Source organism: Lepidochelys kempii, chromosome 8 (genome assembly GCF_965140265.1).
Source record: "Lepidochelys kempii isolate rLepKem1 chromosome 8, rLepKem1.hap2, whole genome shotgun sequence".
NCBI lineage: Eukaryota > Metazoa > Chordata > Testudines > Cheloniidae > Lepidochelys > Lepidochelys kempii.
In genome coordinates this window covers 108,604,233-108,627,676 of record NC_133263.1, presented here as the reverse complement: position 1 = coordinate 108,627,676, position 23,444 = coordinate 108,604,233, and the positions used below count along the sequence as shown (strand labels likewise).

At 46.6% G+C, this 23,444-nt stretch overlaps 1 protein-coding gene across 11 annotated transcripts in view; it reads left to right on the top strand.

The window, feature by feature from the left end:
- Positions 1–23,444, top strand: part of CFAP57 (cilia and flagella associated protein 57) — a 154,079-nt gene that overhangs the window by 21,272 nt on the left and 109,363 nt on the right. For all 11 annotated transcript variants that reach the window (XR_012160518.1, XM_073358041.1, XM_073358038.1 and 8 more), the window contains 2 exons: positions 16,550–16,702; positions 17,719–17,858. Coding sequence is in view for 10 of the 11 variants with exons in the window: in XM_073358041.1 (XP_073214142.1) it covers positions 16,550–16,702; positions 17,719–17,858 (293 nt within the window). In the remaining variant the exon portion in view is untranslated. The remainder of the gene's footprint in view (positions 1–16,549; positions 16,703–17,718; positions 17,859–23,444) is intronic.

Below are 23,444 nucleotides of genomic sequence, written 5' to 3'. Positions count from 1 at the left end.
AGGACTGACATACTCTGCTTTTGGCCTTCCTTATGTAGAAGGCCTTACAAGCTAGATCATTGGGACAAGGCTGCGTTCCTGTGTAGGAAATCAGTTGGTCTTCATCAGCTTCCAAGTCCCCTAAAATTGGGAAATGGAAGTCTTTGATGACAGGATCAGCATCTTCATTCAGCCCCAAGTCAGAGGATCTTCTGCAGCCTGGCTCTAGCTATTCTTGTGCAGGAATGGCTTGCTTCATCCTCGGAGTCTGCTGATCCTTGGGTTCCCTCTGTGCCTGGACTTTGTTGCTGCCTCTGCATAGTGCTGTAACTGTGCCTTCCTTCATACTGAAGTCTGTCTTGGCACCAGAGAAGCCTGTTGTAATCTACATAGGTTCTTATGTTGTATTCATCAGTTTAGTATCTGAGTGCCTTCCAATAGTGTGTTAAGCAACATGACTAACATCTGTCATCTTTTCCCTGTGGGGGTGGGAAGTGTGTGCAATGGAGTGTTTTGTTTTGGTAGGATTTTTAAAATATGTACATGTTGCTATGTATGTGTGTCACAGGCTGGCTGGTCCTTTAAGGGGAGTTGGTCTCAGTTTCACCTGTGAAAGATGTGTTACCTCCCAGCTGATCTTGATTGGCTGGCAATCAGGTGGCTCCATTCAATTAACAGACGCAGCTGGGGGAGAGTTGGACGATTTCCATAAAGGGGTGGGAGAAATAAGATGGGGAGGAAAGCTGTAGGAGGGAGGTTGTTTCTTGTGACTGGGCCTGAAAGGAGAGGATAGCAGGGGGGAAGCAGTCTCCTATGACAGACTTGGGAAAAAGCTAGCCTCCAAGCAAATAGCCTGAAGGTAGACTGGGAATAAGGATCCAGCCTGGGGAGAACCAGATTGGGGTAATGACTTCAGGGAAGACGCCCTCAGAGTAAGTGACTTTGGAAGGATCCATTTCTCCATGGAGGAAGTCCAGAGAGTTATCACTTTCTGAGTGAGTGGGATGGAAGGATAGCCCAGGATGAGCGGTCTTGGTTCTGCCTCGCAAGGATTCCCAGGCCAGAAGGGACCACTGTGATCATAGAATCATAGAATATCAGGATTGGAAGGGACCTCAGGAGGTCATCTAGTCCAACCCCCTGCTCAAAGCAGGACCAATCCCCGACTAAATCATCCCAGCCAGGGCTTTGTCAAGCCTGACCTTAAAAACTTCTAGGGAAGGAGATTCCACCACCTCCCTAGGTAATGCATTCCAGTGTTTCACCACCCTCCTAGTGAAAAAGTTTTTCCTAATATCCAACCTAAACCTCCCCCACTGCAACTTGAGACCATTACTCCTTGTTCTGTCATCTGCTACCACTGAGAACAGTCTAGAGTCATCTTCTTTGGAACCTCCTTTCAGGTAGTTGACAGCAGCTATCAAATCCCCCCTCATTCTTCTCTTCTGAAGACTAAACATCCCCAGTTCCCTCAGCCTCTCCTCATAAGTCATGTGTTCCAGTCCCCTAATCATTTTTGTTGCCCTCCGCTGGACTCTTTCCAATTTATCCACATCCTTCTTGTAGTGTGGGGCCCAAAATTGGACACAGTACTCCAGATGAGGCCTCCTCAATGTCTAATAGAGGGGAACGATCACGTTCCTCGATCCGCTCGCTATGCCCCTACTTATACATCCCAAAATGCCATTGGCCTTCTTGGCAACAAGGGCACACTGCTGACTTATATCCAGCTTCTCGTCCACTGTCACCCCTAGGTCCTTTTCCACAGAACTGCTGCCTAGCCATTCGGTCCCTAGTCTGTAGCTGTGCATTGGGTTCTTCAGTCCTAAGTGCAGGACCCTGCACTTATCCTTATTGAACCTCATCAGATTTCTTTTGGCCCAATCCTCCAATTTGTCTAGGGCCCTCTGTATCCTATCCCTACCCTCCAGCGTATCTACCACTCCTCCCAGTTTAGTGTCATCTGCAAACTTGCTGAGGATGCGATCCACACCATCCTCCAGATCATTTATGAAGATATTGAACAAAACCAGCCCCAGGACCGACCCCTGGGGCACTCCACTTGATACCAGCTGCCAACTAGACATGGAGCCGTTGATCACTACCCGTTGAGCCCGACAATCTAGCCAGCTTTCTAACCACCTTATCGTCCATTCATCCAGCCCATACTTCTTTAACTTGCTGACAAGAATACTGTGGGAGACTGTGTCAAAAGCTTTGCTAAAGTCAAGGAACAATATGTCCACTGCTTTCCCTTCATCCACAGAGCCAGTTATCTCGTCAGAGAAGGCAATTAGATTAGTTAGGCATGACTTGCCCTTGGTGAATCCATGCTGACTGTTCCTGATCACTTTCCTCTCCTCTAAGTGCTTCAGAATTGATTTCTTGAGGACCTGCTCCATGATTTTTCCAGGGACTGATGTGAGGCTGACTGACCTGTAGTTCCCAGGATCCTCCTTCTTCCCTTTTTTAAAGATGGGCACTACATTAGCCTTTTTCCAGTCATCTGGGACCTCCACCGATCGCCATGAGTTTTCAAAGATAATGGCCAATAGCTCTGCAGTCACATCAGCAAACTCCTTTAGCACTCTCGGATGCAATGCGTCCGGCCCCGTGGACTTGTGCTCGTCCAGCTTTTCTAAATAGTCCCGAACCACTTCAGATCATCTAATCTGACCTCCTGTATAACACAGGCAATAAAAGTTCCCCGAAATAGATTAAGAGTGATGGAGAATCCACCATGACCCTTGTTAAATTGTTCCAGTGGTTAATTATCCTTACTTTCAAAAATGTACGCCTTATTTCATTCCTATCAATTTCCCCTTTCTTCCTTTTGCTATATATTATTTTGTTATTTTTATAGGTGCCTTCACTTCTCCTCTAAACCAGACTGGTTTTTTAATCAGCACAGCCTTTTTCATCTAGTAAGCAGTCTTAAATGATTCCCAATTATGATTCACATTTTTCTTATTAAATTCTTCCTTCTGGCTGACTTGGCTTATAATTGTTTCCAGCTTTGTGAAATTGGCCCTCTCAAAGCACTGAGTAAATATATTACTGGTCTGGACTTTATTCTGCTTGCAAATTATAAATGTGATCATGACCACTTGTACCTAACCTACCATTAATTCTTAGTTCTGTGATCAGTTCCTCTTTATCTGTTAGGACCAGGTCTAATAAAGAATTCCCCTGTGTTGGCGGCAACACTTTTTGAGTTAGGAAATTGTCATCTATAATGTCTAGAAATTCCAAGGATGTTATAATATGGCAGCATGAGACCTCCAGCATGCGTCACTCAAATTGAAGTCCCTCATGATCAAACATTTTTTCCCTACACCTTATAGATATATGTGTAAGGAGGCAGTCATCCTGTTCCTTCTTGTGATTTGGTGGTTTGTAGCAGGCACCAATCAATACCTCATCTTATGCTTTCTCTGTTAGGACTTTGATTCATTAGCATTCAAAATTATTTTCTTCTGAGTTATCAGTGACTCAGAAACAGGTAATGCCATTCTTGACATAAAGTGCCACTCCCCCTCCCCTTTTGCCCAGTTGATCCTCCCTAAATAGGTTATAACCATTCATTTTAACATTTCAATCATGCAAATCATCCCACCAGTTTTCAGTAATACCAGCTAGATTGAATTTTTCTTGTAAATCCAGTTTCTCTTGTTTGTTACCCAGGTTCCTAGCATTGGTGCATAGGCAATTGTAAAATTGCTTCTCTTCATGTCCTTTGGTCCCTTTATTCATTCTGTTCTCAACATCTCAATTTTGTGCTAATTGAGCGCTTACATCTTCCCTCATTTTACCTTCCCATTTTGCTATTAGTTTAACCCCATCCTGATTACTCTAGCCAGCCTGTCCCAGGGAGATTGGTTCCCCTTCTGCTGAGGAGGAGGAGATCTAAACTATACAGTCCTCTCTCCCCATAGGTGTACCAGTGTTCCACAAAACCAAAACGCTCTACCTTCCATCACTTACCTAGCCAATGGTTTACTTCCAGAATCTTCTGCCTCCTGTCTTTCTTCACTCATGGAACAGGAAGGATTTCAGATGATCGCTTGGACATTCTTCTTCAGCACACTTCCGAGTTCTCTGGAGTCATCTAGTATCTGTGAGATATCTCGCAATGCAGTGTCATTAGTACCAATATGAACCATCACCAGTGAATCCTTGCCTCTCAACTTCAGAAGTCTATCCAATCTTAGAGTGATGGCTTGTGTCTTGGCTCCTAGAAGACAGCACATTGTCCAGTTGTCCACCTGTCCTTTGCAGAATGTTCTTTTGATTCTTCTGAGTACTGTATTGAATTTCCAACGAGAATTGTCTGTCTTCTTTGGATGGGTAGAGAACTCTTTGTATGCAGGCTTGATTTTCTTACTCGTTGGGCTGAGCTGCCATCCACATATGTGTCCCATACATCTCTCTGTTTCCTTGGACCTGCTGGATCTTGAGAGGTATCTTCCAGAGTTTCCATGTTGAGAACCTGGTATTGATTTGAAATTTCTAGATGAGTGGAATTCCTCCTGCTTCTCTTCTCTCTGGTGGCCCCAGCCTTCCCATGCTTATCTGTTTCCAGCAGTGCAGCATGCTGCCGTGACCTCCTGCCTCTGATTGTTAAGGACAGGATCACTCTCAGGTCTCAAGGTCCCAAGTTCCTGCTGAAATATATATATATTTTTTAGAATTATATATGTACCGATGTATTTATTTCCCAGGTTTCTTCCCCAAGCCTCATTTTTCCTTGGGGAAGCCAATCTTCACACACTTGATATAGTTAAGACCATTGTGTCTTTACATTGACAGGACAAAATTATGCAGGAACACACCTAGACTGTTTATGGCCTTTGCAGAGAGGATTAAGGGTCAGGCAATATCCACTCAGGGATTATCTAACTGAGTCTCCATCCGTATCAGGACATGCCCTGAGTTAGTCAGTTTAGATCCACCTTAGAGCTCAAGAAGCCTCTGCTGCCTGTTTGAAGAATGTCCCTATTTCTGAAATCTGTAGGGTAGCTACCTGCCACTCAGTCCACATATTTACTAGTCATTACTCTTTGATAAAGGCTTCCAGATTGAATGCCGTTTTATTTAGGGTTGTCTTATAGTTACTGTTTTAGCAGAACTACTTCCCACCTGTCATGCTGTCTTGAGTGGCTCACGACAGTGAGTGCCTACCTCGGGGCAGACTGTCAAAAACAGGGCAGATACAACCAGCTTGAGGTATGTTCTATAATTAGATTTTACCAAGTCAGTAACAAATGTGAACTCCTGGATCTCTATAAAAATCTTACCATGGAGTCCCAGACAGTCCCCTTAGACTCTCCAGTCTATCTGGCCATCCCATACAACTGGACTTAGCGTTAAATGGTCACCTACACCAAAAATCACACAATATGCAGATTGCTTCCAGTCCCAAGAGACCACTTACTTAGCCTAGATCAATTGGTATCCTATATCGTATGCGAAATACAATGCCTGTAGCCAGTCCTGTGTTAAACTATCTAAAGGTTTATTCACTTGGAAAGAGAAATAAGAGTTATTTACAGCTTAAAACAAGCAAACATATACACACAAATGAGTTACTATCTAAAACCTAAGAGTGACAGAGTTGTAGAGAGCTGTCTATTCAAAGTGTCTTTCAGAGTGGACCCAGGAGACAACCCTTGGGGATCTCTGGCTTCAGTTTGGTGACTGGCCCTGTGAGAGTACAAACAGCAAAGAGATGAGAAATCTTCACATCAGCTCTTTTTACTTCCCTCTTCCAGCATTCAAAGTGATGGGAAGATGCCTTCTGCATGTGGTGGATAGGGCAATTAACAAAGTTTTTGTCTTATAATGGTTAAATTTTGATAGTTCTCCTGGATGGGCTGGGGTGATGATTTCCATGCCTGGATTCACAAGTTTAGTGCAAACATTTTCAAAGTTATAAAGCAAAAAGTACATATTTTCTTATGGCATGGTATACAGACATTACGAGTGAGATTAATGCATGCAGCAACTTACAAGCCTTTTGTAGATTCTAAACACTAAATACATTCTTACAAGACTAATACCTATTTTGAGCAAAACTAACATACAGGTGAACTGGTCTGGTTTCCAATTATGAATCTGTCAGTTCTTCTTCTTCAAATGCTTGTTCATGTCAATTCTAGTCAGGTGTGTGCGTGTACATGGCAGCTGGAAGATATTTCCCCTAGCAGTATCCGTTGGGTCAGTCCAGGTGCCCCCTGTAGTGGCGCCATCATGGCGCTCAATATAGGGCCCTACTGATCCACCAACCCCTCAGTTCCTTCTTACCGCCAGTGATCGTTAGCTGGAACTTCCCCTTGCTCTTGTTGTGACAAGTGCATTTGGCAGTTTGTATATAGTTCTTCATTAGTTTTGTAGTTAGTGTTAAGTAGTTAGTAGATACTTTACTTAGTTCTTAAGTTTCCTTTGGAGGGGTTTCCCCTCCAGCGCTATCCCAGTGCTAGGGCATGCCGCATCCTCCTGGCTTCAAAGCCTGTGAGGTCAGCAGCAAGTAAATGCCCAGAAGCGATCCTCACACTTTGTGTTTGAAGTGTTTGGGAGAGAGCCATCAAAAGGATCACTGTAAGATCTGCAGGGGGTTTTGCCCCAGGACACTGATAGATAGAGATCAGCGCCTGAAGGTCCTACTAATGGAAGTGGCACTCCGGCCCCAGTCCGACCCCGGGTCGGCGGACCTGGCACCAAGTACCTCCTCCTCGGTATGCAGTGCCCCAGCACCGTTGGCACGGGGATCAGTGCCAAGTAAGGACAAGAACTCTTGGCACCGTCATGGCTCCACTCAAGGCTCACATGCCACAGGTAGGCACCGGTCTCAATCGCCAGTGCCACAGAATAATAGGAGACCAGAGAGGGGTCGTTTCCCCACAGCCCCTCACCCCCACCCCACCCTAGCCAGACCCAAGGAGCCAGCCGTTGTGAGACCCGAGTCGGGCCACACTACCTCAGCCCCAGAGACAGTCGCGTCAACTCCTGCCCCCGTAGAAGGACGGTTGAGTCCGGACCATTCTCGTTGACCCCGGAGGTATTTGAGGCAGCCTGGGAGCTGCTTCAGCTCACGGCATCATTCTCCCTACCTAGACAGAATAGGTCATCGGCACCAGTCACTCCTCCGGCACCATCAAGGGGAAAGCCTGCAATGATGTCCCAGCGGTCTCCATCCCCAGTGCACTGCTCCCCGGTGCCAGAACAGGGGCAGCAGCCTCATTGGTCCCCAAGCCCTCGGTGTGGACCCTTGGCGCTCAGAGTACCACTCCTCTGTGGTCCTCCTTTTCGGAGACCTTGGAGTTGGGGTTGGACTCCTATCGATCTCGTAGGAGCAGAAGTAGATGGTCTGGGTCATCACGAGACCAGCACCCTTACCTGGCACCATGGCCCATGCAGTGGCAGCCCCCAGCACAGTGGCCCTTTTGAACTCCCTGGGCCTTTCACCAAGGCCAAGGTCAGAACCAAGGGTCGCATTCCAGGATGGCAGCGGTGGCCTCCGCCACTTTCGTACCACCTCTGGCACCATCAGCATTGGAAGGATCAGGGGTAGCTGCATCACTTACTGACGCCACCATCCCAACCCCTGTGGCACCAGCGTCGTCTACGCCAGCCCCAGTGGTATCAGCACTGATGTCCTTGGCACCAACAGCCTTGTCATCGACAGGCCCAACACCATAGGTTCTGGCTTCAACAACTTCGGCACTGGCAGCCTTGGAACCGACGTATACAGCTCCGGTATCAAGGACCACGGCACCATTTGCGCCCAGGATCCCCAAACACCGAAGGACCCCTTGGGCGCGGAGAGAAGAGAGCAGCCACTCGGGTGATGTCTACTGGGATTGCCATGAGAAGGGACTCCTGGCTCTAGATATCAGGTCTGCCATATGAGGTCCAGCAGACCATTCAAGATCTCCCTTTTGAGAGTGCAACTCTGTTTTCCGAAAAGACAGATAAAAAGCTACATAGCCTAAAAGACTCGAGAGCCACCCTCAAATTGCTGGACCTCCACACCCCTGCCACACAGCAGAGGTATTTTAGGTCGTAACCTCCTCCGCAGTTCTTCCAACCACAGAACCAGCAGGATGGCTCACAGAGGAGAAACAGGAGTGGCAGGAAGAGGCCGCACCTGTCCTCACGCCAGGGCTCTGGCCTGTCCAAACCTTCAGCCAGCCAGAAGCAGGCCTTTTGAAGGTGCGAACAAGGACGGCGCACCAACACTTGCAATGGATCCAACCTGCCTTACCTTCTCTTCCCGACTATCCCCTTTCTACCCTGCGTGGGCCCGTATCACTTCGGACCACTGGGTGCTCCGCACAGTGGAGAGGGGATACTCCTTCCAATTCTCGGCCCTCCTGCCCTTCCACCCCCGTTCCTCATCCCTCTTCAGGCACCCTTCTCACAAGCAACTCCTCATACAGGAGGTGCACTTACTTCTCTCACTGTGAGCAGTGTAAGAGGTTCCTCAGGAGCTGAAGGGCAAAGGCTTCTATTCCCAGTATATCCTAATACCGAAAGCCAAAGGCGGGCTCAGGCCCATCGTGGACCTGCAAGAGCTCAACAAGTTCATGAGGAAACTGAAGTTCCGCATGGTCTCTTTGGCCTCCATCATCCCTTCCTGGGATCGAGGGGACTTGAAGGGAGGCCATCTTTTCTACGTGTTCCTGCCCATCCCTCTCGTTCACAAGGTAATCCTTAAGATACGGACAGAAGAGGCTTCAGTGATATTGTTAGCTCCAGCCTGGCCCCACCAACACTGGTACACAGCTCTCCTGGAAATGTCCGTGGAAGCCCCAATCATCTTGCCACTCCTCCCAGACTTAATAACTCAGGATCACGGCCGTCTCCAGCACCCAAATCTTGAGACGTTGCACCTCACAACATGGAAGCTCCATGGCTGAATCCCATGGAGCTTTCCTGCTCGGACCCAGTTAGACAATTTCTCCTTGGCAGTAGGAAACCCTCCAACAGGGCTACCTACCTTGCCAAGTAGAAGAGATTCTCAAACTGGTGAGTGCAGTATCATTTGTCCCCAGCATTCACCTCTATACCACTCATTCTGGGCTACCTTAGAATCATAGAATATTACGGTTGGAAGAGATCTCAGGAGGTCATCTAGTCCAATCCCCTGCTCAAAGTAGGACCAACACCAACTAAATCATCCCCGCCAGGGCTTTGTCAAGTCGGGCTTAAGAAACCTCTAAGGATGGAGATTCCACAACCTCCCTAGGTAACCCATTCCAGTGCTTCACCACCCTCCTAGTGAAATAGTGTTTTCTAATATCCAACTAGACCTCCCCCACTGCAACTTGAGACCATTGTTTCTTGTTCTGTCATCTGCCACCACTGAGAACAGCCTAACTCCATCCTCTTTGGAACCTCCCATCAGGTAATTGAAGGCTGCTAACAAATCCCCCCTCTCTCTTCTCTTCTGCAGACTAAATCACCCCAGTTCCCTCAGCCTCTCCTCGTAAGTCATGTGCCCCAGTCCGCTAATCATTTTCGTTGCCCTCCACTGGACTCTCTCCAATTTGTCTACCTCCTTTCTGTAGTGCGGGCAACAAAACTGGACGCAATACTCCAGGTGTAGCCTCACCAGTGCCGAATAGAGGGGAACGATCAATTCCCTCTATCTGCTGGCAGTGCACCTACTAATACACGCCAATATGCTGTTGGCCTTCTTGGCAACAAGGGCACGCTGCTGACACATATCCAGCTTCTCGTCCACTGTAATCCCCAGGTCCTTTTCCGCAGAACTGCTGCTTAGGCAGTCAGTCCCCAGCCTGTAGCAGTGTATGGGATTCTTCCTTCCTAAGTGCAGGACTCTGCATTTGTCCTTGTTGAACCTCATCAAATTTCTTTTGGCCCAATCCTCCAATTTGTCTAGGTCACTCTGGACCCCATCCCTACCCTTCAGCATATCTACCTCTCCCCTGAGTTTAGTGTCATCTGCGAATTTGCTGAGGATGCAATTCATCCCACCATCCAGATCATTAATAAAGATGTTGAACAAAACCAGCCCCAGGACCAACCCCTGTGGCACTCCGCTTGATACCAGCTGCCAACTAGACATGGAGCCATTGATCACTACCCGTTGAGCCCGACAATCTAGCCAGCTTTCTGTCCACCTTATAGTCCATTCATCCAAGCCATACTTCTTTAACTTGCTGGGAAGAATACCGTGGGAGACTGTATCAAAAGTTTTGCTAAAGTCAAGATATATCACATCCACTGCTTTCCCCATATCCACAGAGCCACTTATCTCATCATAGAAGGCAATCAGGTTTGTCAGGCATGACTTGCCCTTGATGAATCCATGTTGACTGTTCCTGATCACCTTCCTCTCTTCCAAGTGCTTCAAAATGGATTCCTTGAGGACCTGCTCCATGATTTTGCTGGGGACTGAAGTGAGGCTGACTGGTCTGTAGTTCCCCGGATTCTCTTTCTTCCCTTTTTTAAAGATGGGCACTATATTTGCCTTTTTTCTAATCGTCAGGGACCTCCCCTGGTAACCACGAATTTTTAAAGATAATGGCCAATGGCTCTGCAATCACATCAGCCAACTCCCTCAGCACCCTTGGATGCATTAGATCTGGACCCATGGGCTTGTGCATGTCCAGGTTTTCTAAATAGTCCTTAACCTGTTCTTTCACCACTGAGGGCTGCTCACCTCCTCCCCATACTGTGCCCAGTGCAGCAGTCTGACCTTGTCTGTGAAGACCGAGGCAAAAAATCATTGAGTATTTCAGCTTTTTCCACATCATCTGTCACTAGGTTGCCTTACAGTCGCGAACTTTCGTTGGCGCCGGTGGGTGCTCGCGCCACCCCTCCCGACTCCACCCCCTCCCTGCCCCTATTGGATCCGTCCCCAAATCTCCGTCCTGGCCCCACCTCTTTCCCAAGCACGCCACGTTCTTCCTCCTCCCTCCTCCCGCCCTCCCAGGCTTGCCGCACAAAACAGCTGTTTCACGGTGCAAGCACTGGGATGGAGGGGGAGAAGCAGGACATGGCAGCCTGCTCAGGGGAGGAGGTGGAGCGGAGGCGGAGGTGAACTGGGACGGGCAGGGAGCTGCCGGTAGGTGCTCTGCACCCACCAATTTTTCCCTGTGGGTGCTCCGGCGCTGGCACCAATGGGTTGCCTCCCCCATTTGTTACCCTTCACATCCCTTGCTAGCTGCAACTCCAGTTGTTCCTTGGCCTTAGAATCATAGAATATCAGGGTTGGAAGGGACCTCAGGAGGTCATCTAGTCCAACCCCCTGCTCAAAGCAGGACCAATCCCCAATTAAATCATCCCAGCCAGGGCTTTGTCAAGCCTGACCTTAAAAACTTCTAAGGAAGGAGATTCCACCACCTCCCTAGGTAACGCATTCCAGTGTTTCACCACCCTCCTAGTGAAAAAGTTTTTCCTAATATCCAACCTAAACCTCCCCCACTGCAACTTGAGACCATTACTCCTTGTTCTGTCCTCTTCTACCACTGAGAATAGTCTAGAACCATCCACTCTGGAACCACCTCTCAGGTAGTTGAAAGCAGCTATCAAATCCCCCCTCATTCTTCTCTTCTGCAGACTAAACAATCCCAGTTCCCTCAGCCTCTCCTCATAAGTCATGTGTTCCAGACCCCTAATCATTTTAGATGCCCTTCGCTGGACTCTTTCCAATTTATCCACATCCTTCTTGTAGTGTGGGGCCTAAAACTGGAGACAGTACTCCAGATGAGTACTCACCAATGTCGAATAGAGGGGGACGATCACGTCCCTCGATCTGCTCGCTATGCCCCTACTTATACATCCCAAAATGCCATTGGCCTTCTTGGCAACAAGGGCACACTGCTGACTCATATCCAGCTTCTCGTCCACTGTCACCCCTAGGTCCTTTTCCACAGAACTGCTGCCTAGCCATTCGGTCCCTAGTCTGTAGCTGTGCATTGGGTTCTTCCGTCCTAAGTGCAGGACCCTGCACTTATCCTTATTGAACCTCATCAGATTTCTTTTGGCCCAATCCTCCAATTTGTCCTTGTTCGTGAAGACAGAGGCAAAAAAAGCATTGAGTACATTAGCTTTTTCCACATCCTCTGTCACTGGGTTGCCTCCCTCATTCATTAAGGGGCCCAGACTTTCCTTGGCTTTCTTCTTGTTGCCAACATACCTGAAGAAACCCTTCTTGTTACTCTTAACATCTCTCGCTAGCTGCAGCCCCAGGTGTGATTTGGCCCTCCTGATTTCATTCCTACATGCCCGAGCAATATTTTTATACTCTTCCCTGGTCATATGTCCAACCTTCCACTTCTTGTAAGCTTCTTTTTTATGTTTAAGATCTGCTAGGATTTCACCGTTAAGCCAAGCTGGTCGCCTGCCATATTTACTATTCTTTCGACACATCGGGATGGTTTGTCCCTGTAACCTCAACAGGGATTCCTTGAAATACAGCCAGCTCTCCTGGACTCCTTTCCCCTTCATGTTAGTCCCCCAGGGGATCCTATCCATCCGTTCCCTGAGGGAGTCGAAGTCTGCTTTCCTGAAGTCCAGGGTCCGTATCCTGCTACTTACCTTTCTTCCCTGTGTCAGGATCCTGAACTCAACCAACTCATGGTCACTGCCTCCCAGATTCCCATCCACTTTTGCTTCCCCTACTAATTCTTCCCGGTTTGTGAGCAGCAGGTCAAGAAAAGCTCCCCCCCAGTTGGCTCCTCTAGCACTTGCACCAGGAAATTGTCCCCTACGCTTTCCAAAAACTTCCTGGATTGTCTATGTAATCAGGCCTTCCTGATTACAACCCTGCAATGCTCTAGCAATATTTTTATACTCCTCCCTAGTCATCTGTCCAAATTTCCACTTCTTGTAAGTTTCCTTTTTCAGTTTAAGCTCCCTGAAGATTTCACTGTTAAGCCAAGCTGGTCGCCTGCCATAATTTGCTATTATTTCTGCACATCGGTATGGTTTGTTTCTGCACCCTCAATAAGGCTTCTTTAAAATACAGCCAGCTCTCCTGGACTCCTTTCCCCCTCATATTAGCCTCCCAGGGGATCTTGCCCATCAGTTCCCTAAGGGAGTCTAAGTCTGCTTTTTTGAAGTCTAGGGTCCTTATTTGTTATTCTCCTTTCTTCCTTTTGTCAGGATCCTGAACTCAACCATCTCATGGTCACTGCTGCCTAGGTTGCCACCCACTTCTACTTCCCCTACCGAGTCATCCCTGTTTGTGAGCAGCAGGTCAAGAGGAGTACAGCCCCTAGTTGGTTCCCCCAGCACTTGTACCAGGAAGTTGTCCCCAACACTCTCCAAAAACTTCCTGGATTGTCTGTGCATTGCTGTATTGCTCTCCCAACAGATGTCAGGGTGATTGAAGTCCCCCATTAGAACCAGGGCCTGTGATCTGGAAACTTCAGTTAGTTGTCCGAAAAAAGCCTCATCTACCTTATCCTTCTGATTCGGTGGTCCATAGCACACACCCACCACAACATCACGCTTGTTGCTCTTGCCTGTAAACTTAACCCATATACTCTCAACAGGCTTTTCTCCAGTTTCATACTGGAGCTCTGAGCAATCATACCGTTCTCTTACATAAAATGCAACTCCTCCACCTTTCCTCCCATCCTTGTCCTTCCTGAAAACTTTATACCCATCCATGACAGTGCTCCAGTCATGTGAATTGCCCCACCAAGTTTCTGTTATTCCAATCAATCATAGTTCCTTGATTGTGGCAGGACTTCCAATTCTTCCCACTTGTTTCCCAGGCTTCTTGCGTTCGTGTACATGCACTTAAGATAACTAGCTGATTGCCCTACTTTCTCACTATGAATCAGGAGGCTTCCCATTTTGTACCCTCCTCCTTGTGTTTCCTCCTGGTATCCCACTTCCCCACTGACCTCTGGGCTTAGGTCACCATCCCCCGGCGAACCTAGTTTAAAGCCCTCCTCACTAGTTTAGCAGGCTTGCCTGCAAAGATGCTCTTCCCTCTCTTCGTTAGGTGGATCCCATCTCTTCCTAGCAATCCTTCTTCCCGGAACAACATTCCATGGTTGAAGAATCCAAAGCCTTCTCTCCAACACCACCTGCATGACCACACATTCACCTTCACAATTCAATGGTTCCTACCTGAGCCTTTTCCTTCAACAGGGAGGATGGACAAGAACACAACTTGCGCTTCAAACTCCTTTATCCTTCTTCCCAGAGCCAAGTAGTCTGCGGTGATCCACTCAAGGTCATTCTTGGCAGTATTTTTGGTGTCCATGTGGAAAAGTAGGAAGGGGTAGCAGTCCGAATTCTTGATCAGTCTCGGCAGACACTCGGTCACATCCTGCATTCTAGCTCCAGGCAAGCAGCACACTTCTTGAGTTTCCCGGTCTGGTCGGCAGACAGGTGACTCTGTCCCCCTTAGGAGGGAGTTCCCGGTCACCACCACCCGTCTCCTCCTCTTGGGAATGGTGGTCATGGAGCCACCATCCCTAGGACAATGCATCCCATGCCTTCCAGCTGATGGGGTCTCCTTCTGAACCCTTCCCTCAGAGGGCTCTTCCAAATCCTTCTCCACAGTAGTACCTGTGCAGAGAGCCTACCTTCTCCATCTCAAGCAGCAGGGGCTGTGCAGGTCATCAATAACGGTTCACTTGACCACCATCTCTGCCTTCCATCCAGGCTCAGAGGGCCAGTCGGTGTTTGCCAACCCTATGGTCAGCCGTTTCCTGAAAGGTCTCAACAGGCTATATCCACACATCCGACAACTGGCCCCAACTTGGGACCTCAATCTGGTCCTTTCCAAATTGATGGGTCTGCCCTTCGAACCGCTGGTGACTTGTTCCCTGCTCTACCTGTCATACAAGATGGTGTTTCTGGTAGCGATAACCTCAGCCAGGAGGAGGGTGTCTGAGCTCAAGGCCCTAACATCAGAGCCCCCTTACACTGAGTTCTATAAGGACAAGGTTCAGCACAGGCCACATCCAGCTTTCCTCCTGAAGGTTGTCTTCCAGTTTCACATCAACCAGGACATCTTCCTCCCAGTGTTCTTTCCTAAGCCGCACTCGAACGGCAGGGAGCAGAGTTTCCACTCACTGGTTGTCCGCAGAGCGCTAGCCTTTTACATTGAAAGAACGAAACCATTTAGGAAGTCCATTCAATTGTTTGTGGTTGTGGCAGACAGGATGAAGGGTCTTCCTCATGAATGAATTTCCTCGTGGATCATGTCCTGCATCCATGAATGCTATAACCTGGCAGAGGTGCTTGCCCCTCCGCTCACAGCGCACTCCACTAGGGCGCAGACTTTTTCAGCAGTGTTCCTGGCACAAGTTCCGACCCAGGAAATATGCAGAGCGGTGACATGGTCCTCCATACATACTTTCACTGCGAATTATGCAATTACCCAGCAGGCCAGAGATGATGCGGCCTTTGGTAGAGCAGTGCTATAGTCAGTGGAAAGCTCCGACTCCGCCTCCTGATCTTAGACTTGGGAGTCACCTGATTGGAATTGACATGAACAAGCACTCGAAGGAGAAAAAACGGTTACTCACCTTCTCGTAACTGCTCTTCGATATGTGTTGTTCATGTCCATTCCAATATCCACCCACCTACTCCTCTGTTGGAGTAGCCAGCAAGAAGGAACTGAGGGGGTGGTGGGTCAGTAGGGCCCTATATTGAGCGCCATGATGGCGCCACTCCAGGGGGACCAACGGATATTGCTAGGGGAAAAATCTTCCGGCTGCTGTGCATGTGCATGCGCACACACCTGATTGGAGTGGACATGAACAACACATCTCGAAGAACAACAGTTTCGAGGTGAGTAACTGTTTTTTCTTAGCTAATGTCTGCAGTCTTGGCAAGAGCTGGCCCCTGGCCTGCCAGCATCACACCACCTTCAAGCAAACTGATGACTGCTTGTAAGTCACCAAGAGTGGAATGCATGTGGACAATCATTCGAAGACTAAATGGTTACTTACCTTACAGTAATTGTGATTCTTTGAGATATATTGTCCGCATGGATTCCATGACCTGCTTTCCTTCCCCCTACTACAGAGTCCTACCCCTCTTATATTCTGTAGTGGTGAAGGAGCTGGTTGTGCCCACTCTGCTCTTTATTCCCTTGGGTAGGAGAGCACTAGGAGAACTGGGGCACAGGTGCATCCCCAATGGTCACTGCTGGCCAAAAGGATCTATGCACATAGGAAACATGATCACTAGGACTGGAGTCCATGTCATTTCAAAGAAGTGCAAGTACTGTAAGGTAAGGAACTGTTCTTTCATGGACAACCGTAATTCTACCATTTCCTAACTTGAATGCTTGACTTCGCTTTGTGTTCTTTTGTTGCCGTTTTTTGTATGTGATACATCTATTAAGACAAATGTTGAAAACGTGTTCTGAAATTATAGCTATTAAAGATGGAAAATTCCATCTGGGTCACCTTGTCTGCATTGCTGTCTTTGTATAGGTAAGGCACCTGCTTCTTTAGAGTCAATTGATTTCTAAGCATATCCCTACCAAAGCAGAATTACGCTGCAAGTGTGTGTGCTATGTGGAGTACTGAGATTTGAAATAGTCTAATGGGTCTGGTTTGCTGTGTAGATTCCCCAGGATCAGCGCACCAGTGACCCAAATCAGTCAGACAAGCAGGATGTTATGTGCATGTGTTTTAGTCCCTCAGAGGAAACGCTACTCATTAGCACAAATAAAAATCAGCTCTACATCTTTACCATGTCCTCAACTGAGATAATTAAGGTAAGTTCAATTTGATCACCATTCTTTAAGCACAACACTCAGTAAGCGATATATAAGCAAGGCACTTGGTTTCCAGTGTCACTTTCTGTGGAAGGTTTTTGTAAAATCCACCTGTGAGACACTGAACCCATCCTATCCTTGTAGTGCAGAGAAGTGCTCTGTGTATATGTTTAATAAATTTAATATGCAAAAATCTTTAATATGATGTTAAAGCTGAGAATCTGTCATGTGATTATTATATTTGGAAGTAGTAGTATTCATATTATGGTAGCACATAGAAGTCTTAGTCAAAATCAGAATCCCAATGTGTTGGGCACAAACGTGCAGTTGAAGATAGTTCCTGCACTAAAGAACTTTTACAAGCTAATTAAGGACAGAACTCTCATTGTCTTGAGCTGGGGGATAAATCTGGTATAAATGCCTAGATGGAATTAAATACTTATTCCAGGTGAGTCATACTAGAGCATCTGTACAGATAGGGACTGTTCCATGATGGCATACTTTTGTGTATGCAGTCCAAAACCTCACTGGCTTCTTCTCTCCTCACCCCCCGCCCCCGCTATATCATACTGCAAACTCCTATCTAATTTGCTTCCCAGGTTTCTACTTCCCATTCAGTATCTGCTTTTCAGATTATTTTTCCTTATATGCATTAAATGCCATCTTCCAGGTCAGTTTTCATTTTTGTTGTTGTTCATGTCTTTTTAGGCCCTTGTGCATTATTTTTCTGTACTTGCTAATGTGCACAAATCTTCACAATATAGTATTGTGTCTGAATCCCATCACTCTTCCATATCAGTAGTAAAGATGCCAAATAAGAATGTACCTAACACCATTATTCCCTATTTTAAATTTCTGGTGCTTTTTTAGTCGAGTACTACACAAGATACCTCTCCCCAATTCCATTCATTTCCTTTGCTTACTGCTTATCATTGTCCTTTGCTTACTGTCTCTTGATCAGTCTAAGCCAATATGATTTTTTTCTGGGTGTTTAATTTTCTGTGACTCTTCTCTAGGGGGAACCAGCTCACTTTGAGTATCTGAATTTCCCATTACATTCTGCTGCCATCACTGGACTGGACATCTGTATCCGTAAGCCTCTCGTTGCTACCTGTTCCCTGGACAGATCTGTACGCATCTGGAACTATGAAACCAAGTAAAGAACCATCTTTGTTTTTACTGCTTTCTGTCTTTGTATGTCTCTTGTAATGGATGACTACAGATGTCTTAGCATGTGCATGTCTGTTTTGGCGGTGTCACGGTATGGTGTGGAATAAGAGTGGCCTTACTGGCAGGAGTTTGGGATCATCATAGATTTGCAATACATTCAAAACAAGTACCAATAATCATTAAGACCTTCATACCATAATATGCCATCATGTATTGCATATATGCCACACATTTCCCAAAAACGGTATTAGAAATGTTCAGAGAGCTTTCTTTGTTTTTAAAAAAATTACTGTTTTTTGTACATCTCACAAAAGGCTACTGTATGTTAATATCATGAGGCCATCTCACAAAAGGCTTCTGTATGTTAAAAAAAATTAGGAGTCCTTGTGGCACCTTAGAGACTAAAAAATTTATTTGGGCATAAGCTTTCGTGGGCTAGAACCCACTTCATCAGATGTATGAAGTAGTATCTTCAGGCCTCAAAGGGAGAGAAAAATAACTAATACATTTCAGAACACTCTAAAAATGATCTAAAATAATTCTGTATAACAAATCTGCTAGAAATAAATGCTTTACACTGCTGGAAAGGGGGATTCCCAGCTCTCCAGTGAGATATTGCAACCATTTATAGTCTGATGGCTTGCAAGATATAAGACTTGAAATCTGTCACTGGGCCAGGATTTTAATATTGCTCTTACTATACTTGAGATTAGTGAGGCAAGGTGGGTGAGGTAATACCTTTGATTAGACCAACACTTCTTTGTACTTACAACAAGACTGCAATCCTCAGATCAGTGTAATTTTAGGGGAAATTCAGTAAAGACTCTACCATTGGGGTGCCTTGGGCACTGCTCCATTCAGCAGATGAGAAAATAACTTTACAGTCATTCCAGTTCTGTGTTTCACCCACAGTTGTTTAAATTAACAAAATAGCTCTTCTGTATAGAGAAGAGTCTATTCCTGGAGTTGCTTTTGTGCCCCAAATGATGTAGTGCCCATTCTAGTACCAGGACTTTTCTGAACAGCCTGGCAGCCCTGAAAGGTATTTTCAGTTTGTAGGCAAATGCCCCACCTAAAATTCTGACTCTGAGCTACTGCTGGGGAAATTCCTCAGTGTGAAAGAGGGGTTGGTTGGCAGAAAGAAAGGAGATGCTTTTGTGAGAGGCTTTTTTTAAAAATGGCATCTGTTTGAGTCTGCCTACAGAACTGAAATATTTGAAATAGTCCTGGTGGAAGTGGATTAGTGGGCAGAGTTCAAGAGAGGTAGTCAAAGATGCATGGTAATATAATTTATCACATGGCTATCACCACCACTGTGGAACAAATACCAATTCCATACAAAAAGCTACATTAAAAGAACATTGAGGTTGCAAAATGAAGCACTCAAATGTTAGGCAATGCAATAATTAAAGTAATCCATGCAATGACCTGGAAGAAAACAAAATCATCACTGATAAAGTTTGCAGAAGACATAAAAATTGGGCGAATGATAAATAATGAAGAGGACAGGTCACTGATTCAGAGAGCAATCCACTTGGTATGTTGGGCACACGCAAACAATATGGATTTTACTACAGCTACATATAAACGTATACATCTAGGAACAAAGAATATAGGCCATACTTATCAGAGCGGGACTCTCTCCTGGGAAGTAGTGACTCTGAAAAAGATTTGGGGGTCATGGTGAATAATCAGCTGAACATGAGCTCCCAGTGTGAGGCTGTGGCCAAAAGAGCTAATGGGATCCTTGGATGCATGAACAGGGGAATCTTGAGAGGTTATTTTACCTCTGTCTTTGGCACGGTGCAACCACTGTTGGAATCCTGTGTCCAGTGCTGTTGCCCAAAATTCAAGAAGGTTGTTCAGGGTTGTAGAGGGTTCAGAGAAGAGTTGCAAGAATGATTAAAGGATTAGAAAACCTGCCTTATAACAATAGACTGAAGAAACTCAATTTATTTAGCTTAACAAAGATAACGTTAGGGGGTGACTTGATCACAGTTTATAAGTAGTTACATGGAGAACAAATATTTAGTAGTGGGCTTTTCAATCTATCAGAAAAGGGTATAAAATGATCCACTGGCTGGTAGCTGAAGCTAAACAAATTCAGACTGAAAATAACGCATACATTTTTAACAATGAGAATGATTAACCACTGGAACAAATTTACCAAGGGTTGTGGTGGATTTTCCATTCCCACCACTTTTTAAATCAAGATTGGATGTTTTTCTAAAAGATATACTCTAGGAATTATTTTAGGGCAGTTCTCTGGCCTGTGTTATACAGGAGCTCAGACTAAATGATCTGACCTTGCAAGCTGTGAAACCTTATCTCTACCCCTTTGTGTTTGGGCTTTAATACAGACTCTAATTATATGATAATTTCCAGAAAATGATCCTAATATAAGTTTATTTGCCAAATGATGTTGCATATTTCATTGGCTATGGTTATGAGAAAACAATATATTATAGGCAGGATATGGCAATGCCTATTATCAAGCATGCCCAACACTTCCCCTTATAAGACCCTGTTTTCAGTTAATTATAACTTTCCCAGACTAACTGCTCCAGCTGAAATTTTCTATGCTACATGTCCACTTAAGGATGAATTTTTCAAAATATTTCAGCCTACATGGTTCAGTTGTTTATGAGAATAAGGCTAAATAAAATGTTGTTTTTCAATGTTAAAAATATTCTGGCAACATTTTCTTTGGAAAGCACCAGTACCGTCATGCCTTGGAACAAGGACTTGAAATTTGGCAGTGTCAAGGCTGTGCCTTTTGCCATCCCAGTGAAAATTTGCCCAGATTTGGCCAAGTTCTAAGCCTCTGAAAAATCACAGTTTGCACATGTTCGGACATGCTAGAGCTTAACAGATAAAATCTCTGAAGATTCGATCCTCACTGAGCATACTCAAGCCTCTCTCAGCTCCTAGCACATGCCAGACTGCACATGCACCATCCCCACAGAGAAACTGTACATACTCCATATAGCCCAGGGCTATAGGGGTGAAGCCAGACTCCCTGTCATAGCTTCCAGTTGCTGCATGGTGGAGCTGGGCACTGGAACTGAATTCAGGGCACTTGTCTTTCCTGTGCTCTCAGTGACACCCTGGATGATACCTAGGCAGTGTGGAAGAGAAGGCAATGAACTTCTAATGCAAAGGGATAAGAACCAGACCGAGAGTGTTGCATGGGAGGGTCAGGGGAGTAGATGATGATAAGGAGCCTAGGTGTTGGAGACTTTGACTGGAGGATGGCAGGGAGGTAGAGACTAAGTATGGAAGCAAGGGAGGTTGAGGTGGGGGAGACAGAGACTGGGTGGAGGAAACTGAGATTGGTTGCGGAGTTGGGGAGGGGACTGATAACCAGTGGAATGGGGTAAAGGGCATGGTAGGGAGAGGAGAAGATCCAGACAAGGAATTAGTATGTGGGGAAGAACTACGATTCTTCAGTGCTTGTTCCTGTCAATTCCAATTAGGTGTGTACGCACCGCATACTCGGCAGCCAGAAAGTTTTTCTCCTAGCAGTATCCATCAAGTTGGCTGAGGCAGCCCCTGGGGTTACGTCTTTATGGCTCTGGATATAGAGCCCTGCCAACCCGCCACCTGCTCAGTTCCTTCTTACTGCCTGTGACAGTTAGCTGGAACACTCATTTCTCTTGCTTCAGCAATCTCTCTAGCAGTTGAATTTTCATTCTTGTATATAGTTAGTTAGTTTACATAGTAGTTAGTAGTTTTTACATATAAGTTTCATGTAGGGGATTCCCCCCCTTCTTCCCAGTACTGTTGCATGCCTCGGTCTCCAGGTTTTAAACCCTGGCAGCTTGTGGCAAGCTTATGCCCAAGAGCAACCTCCATTCTTCTTGTTTAAAGTATTTAGGGGAAGCTCATCAAAAAGAATGCTGCAAAATTTGCAGGAGTTTCCATCCGAGGACACAGAAGGAGAGAGATCAGAGCTTCAAGTTAATCCTCATAAAGGGAACTCTCTGTCCGCAATCGGACCCTGGTTCAGCAGAGCAACCCCAAGCATCTCATGATCGGTGTGGAGCACATTCGCACTGCTGGCACACGAATCGGCTCAGAGGAAGGACTTGAGTAGAGACCCTCAGCACCGACAGGACCGGGGCTGGCACCACTCACATTTACCGGTGACTCATAAGAAAAAGAGACCCAAAATGGGTCGCTCCCCTATGCCCAGACCGGCGCAAATGGAGCCCGCAGCCATGAGACCTGTATCAGGCCACGCAACTTCAGCTTCAAGGTTCACATTGACTCCTGGCCTTACACGTGACCAGTCAAGTCTGGGCCCCCATCTTTCACCAGTCAGTGAGGGCTGTGATCTACGGATGCCATCCTCATCTGAGGCATTTGAGGCAGAGAGAGATCTTATCACCCTCACGGCACTGCCTCCTCCCCTCCCCCCCGAGACGGGACAGGACGCTCATGTCGGTCTCAGCGGCACCAGTGAGACCCCCTGTGCCATCCAGGGGCAAATCAACAATGATTCTGCAATGGTCGCCATCCCCTCGACCCTGGTCTCCGGTGTCATCAACAAGTGCACATGCGGGGTAGGTGCACCGGTCCTCTAGCCCTAGATGCCGCTCTTCAGCACCAAGAGGCACCACTCCTCCCTGGTCTTCCTATATGGAGTTTGGAGTCGGAAGTGGAGTCCTTCCAATCTAGAGCCAGGAAGAGCAGGAGCTCCATATCAGACAGGTGGAGACACCACCTTCAGCCGGCACAGTGGCTGAGTCAGTAGCAATCCCCTGCTCAGTGGCCTTCTTGGACCCCCTAGGCTTTCCGCCAGAGCCAACAGTGCTTGTAGTAAATGAAGGGGGGTGGGGGTAGCTCCCTTTTATGGACACCCAGCCAGCCATAAAATCCCTCTTAGTAGCTGTTCTCTAATTGCTCTACCTGTAAAGGGTTAAAAAATCTCACTGCTATGCATAGGTAAAAGGAAGTGAGTGGGCACCAGGCCAAAAGAGCCAATGGGAAGGCCAGAACTTTTTAAAATTGAAACAAGACTCCCCTTTTGTCTGTCTGTTGTTGTTCTCAGGGAGAGGCAGACAGGGAGCAGTTATGCTGTGAGAAGCTTGGGCCAGGTATGAAAAATCATCAGTATCATACCTAGAAACTACTCATCTAAAACCCCAGATATGTAAGTGGATCAGGAAATGTCTAGAAAGATGTGATTAGGTTTATCCCTTTTATTTCTTTATGGTGTAATACAGCATGGCCAGAGGGCAGCAGGAGAGTGTTAGAAAGGAGCCTTATTCCCTGTATAGGGAAGAAAGTTTGCTATAGATTAATTAAAGCACCTGAAGCCAATTAGAGCACCTGAAGCCAGTCACCTGATAAAAGCCTGCTGCTTCAATCAGACAAGAGGAGGAGTTGAAGCAGAGTGGTTTGGTGTTGGAGCAGAGAGCAGTTTGGAGGAGTTGAAGTAGAGTGGATTGATGCTGGAGTAGAGAGCAGTTTGGAGGGAAGCAGAGGAGAGTTTGGAGAAGTGCTGCGGTGGGCTAAGAAGACCAAGACCCTAGGTAAGGGACACCTGGTTTGTGCAGAGGGAGGGCAG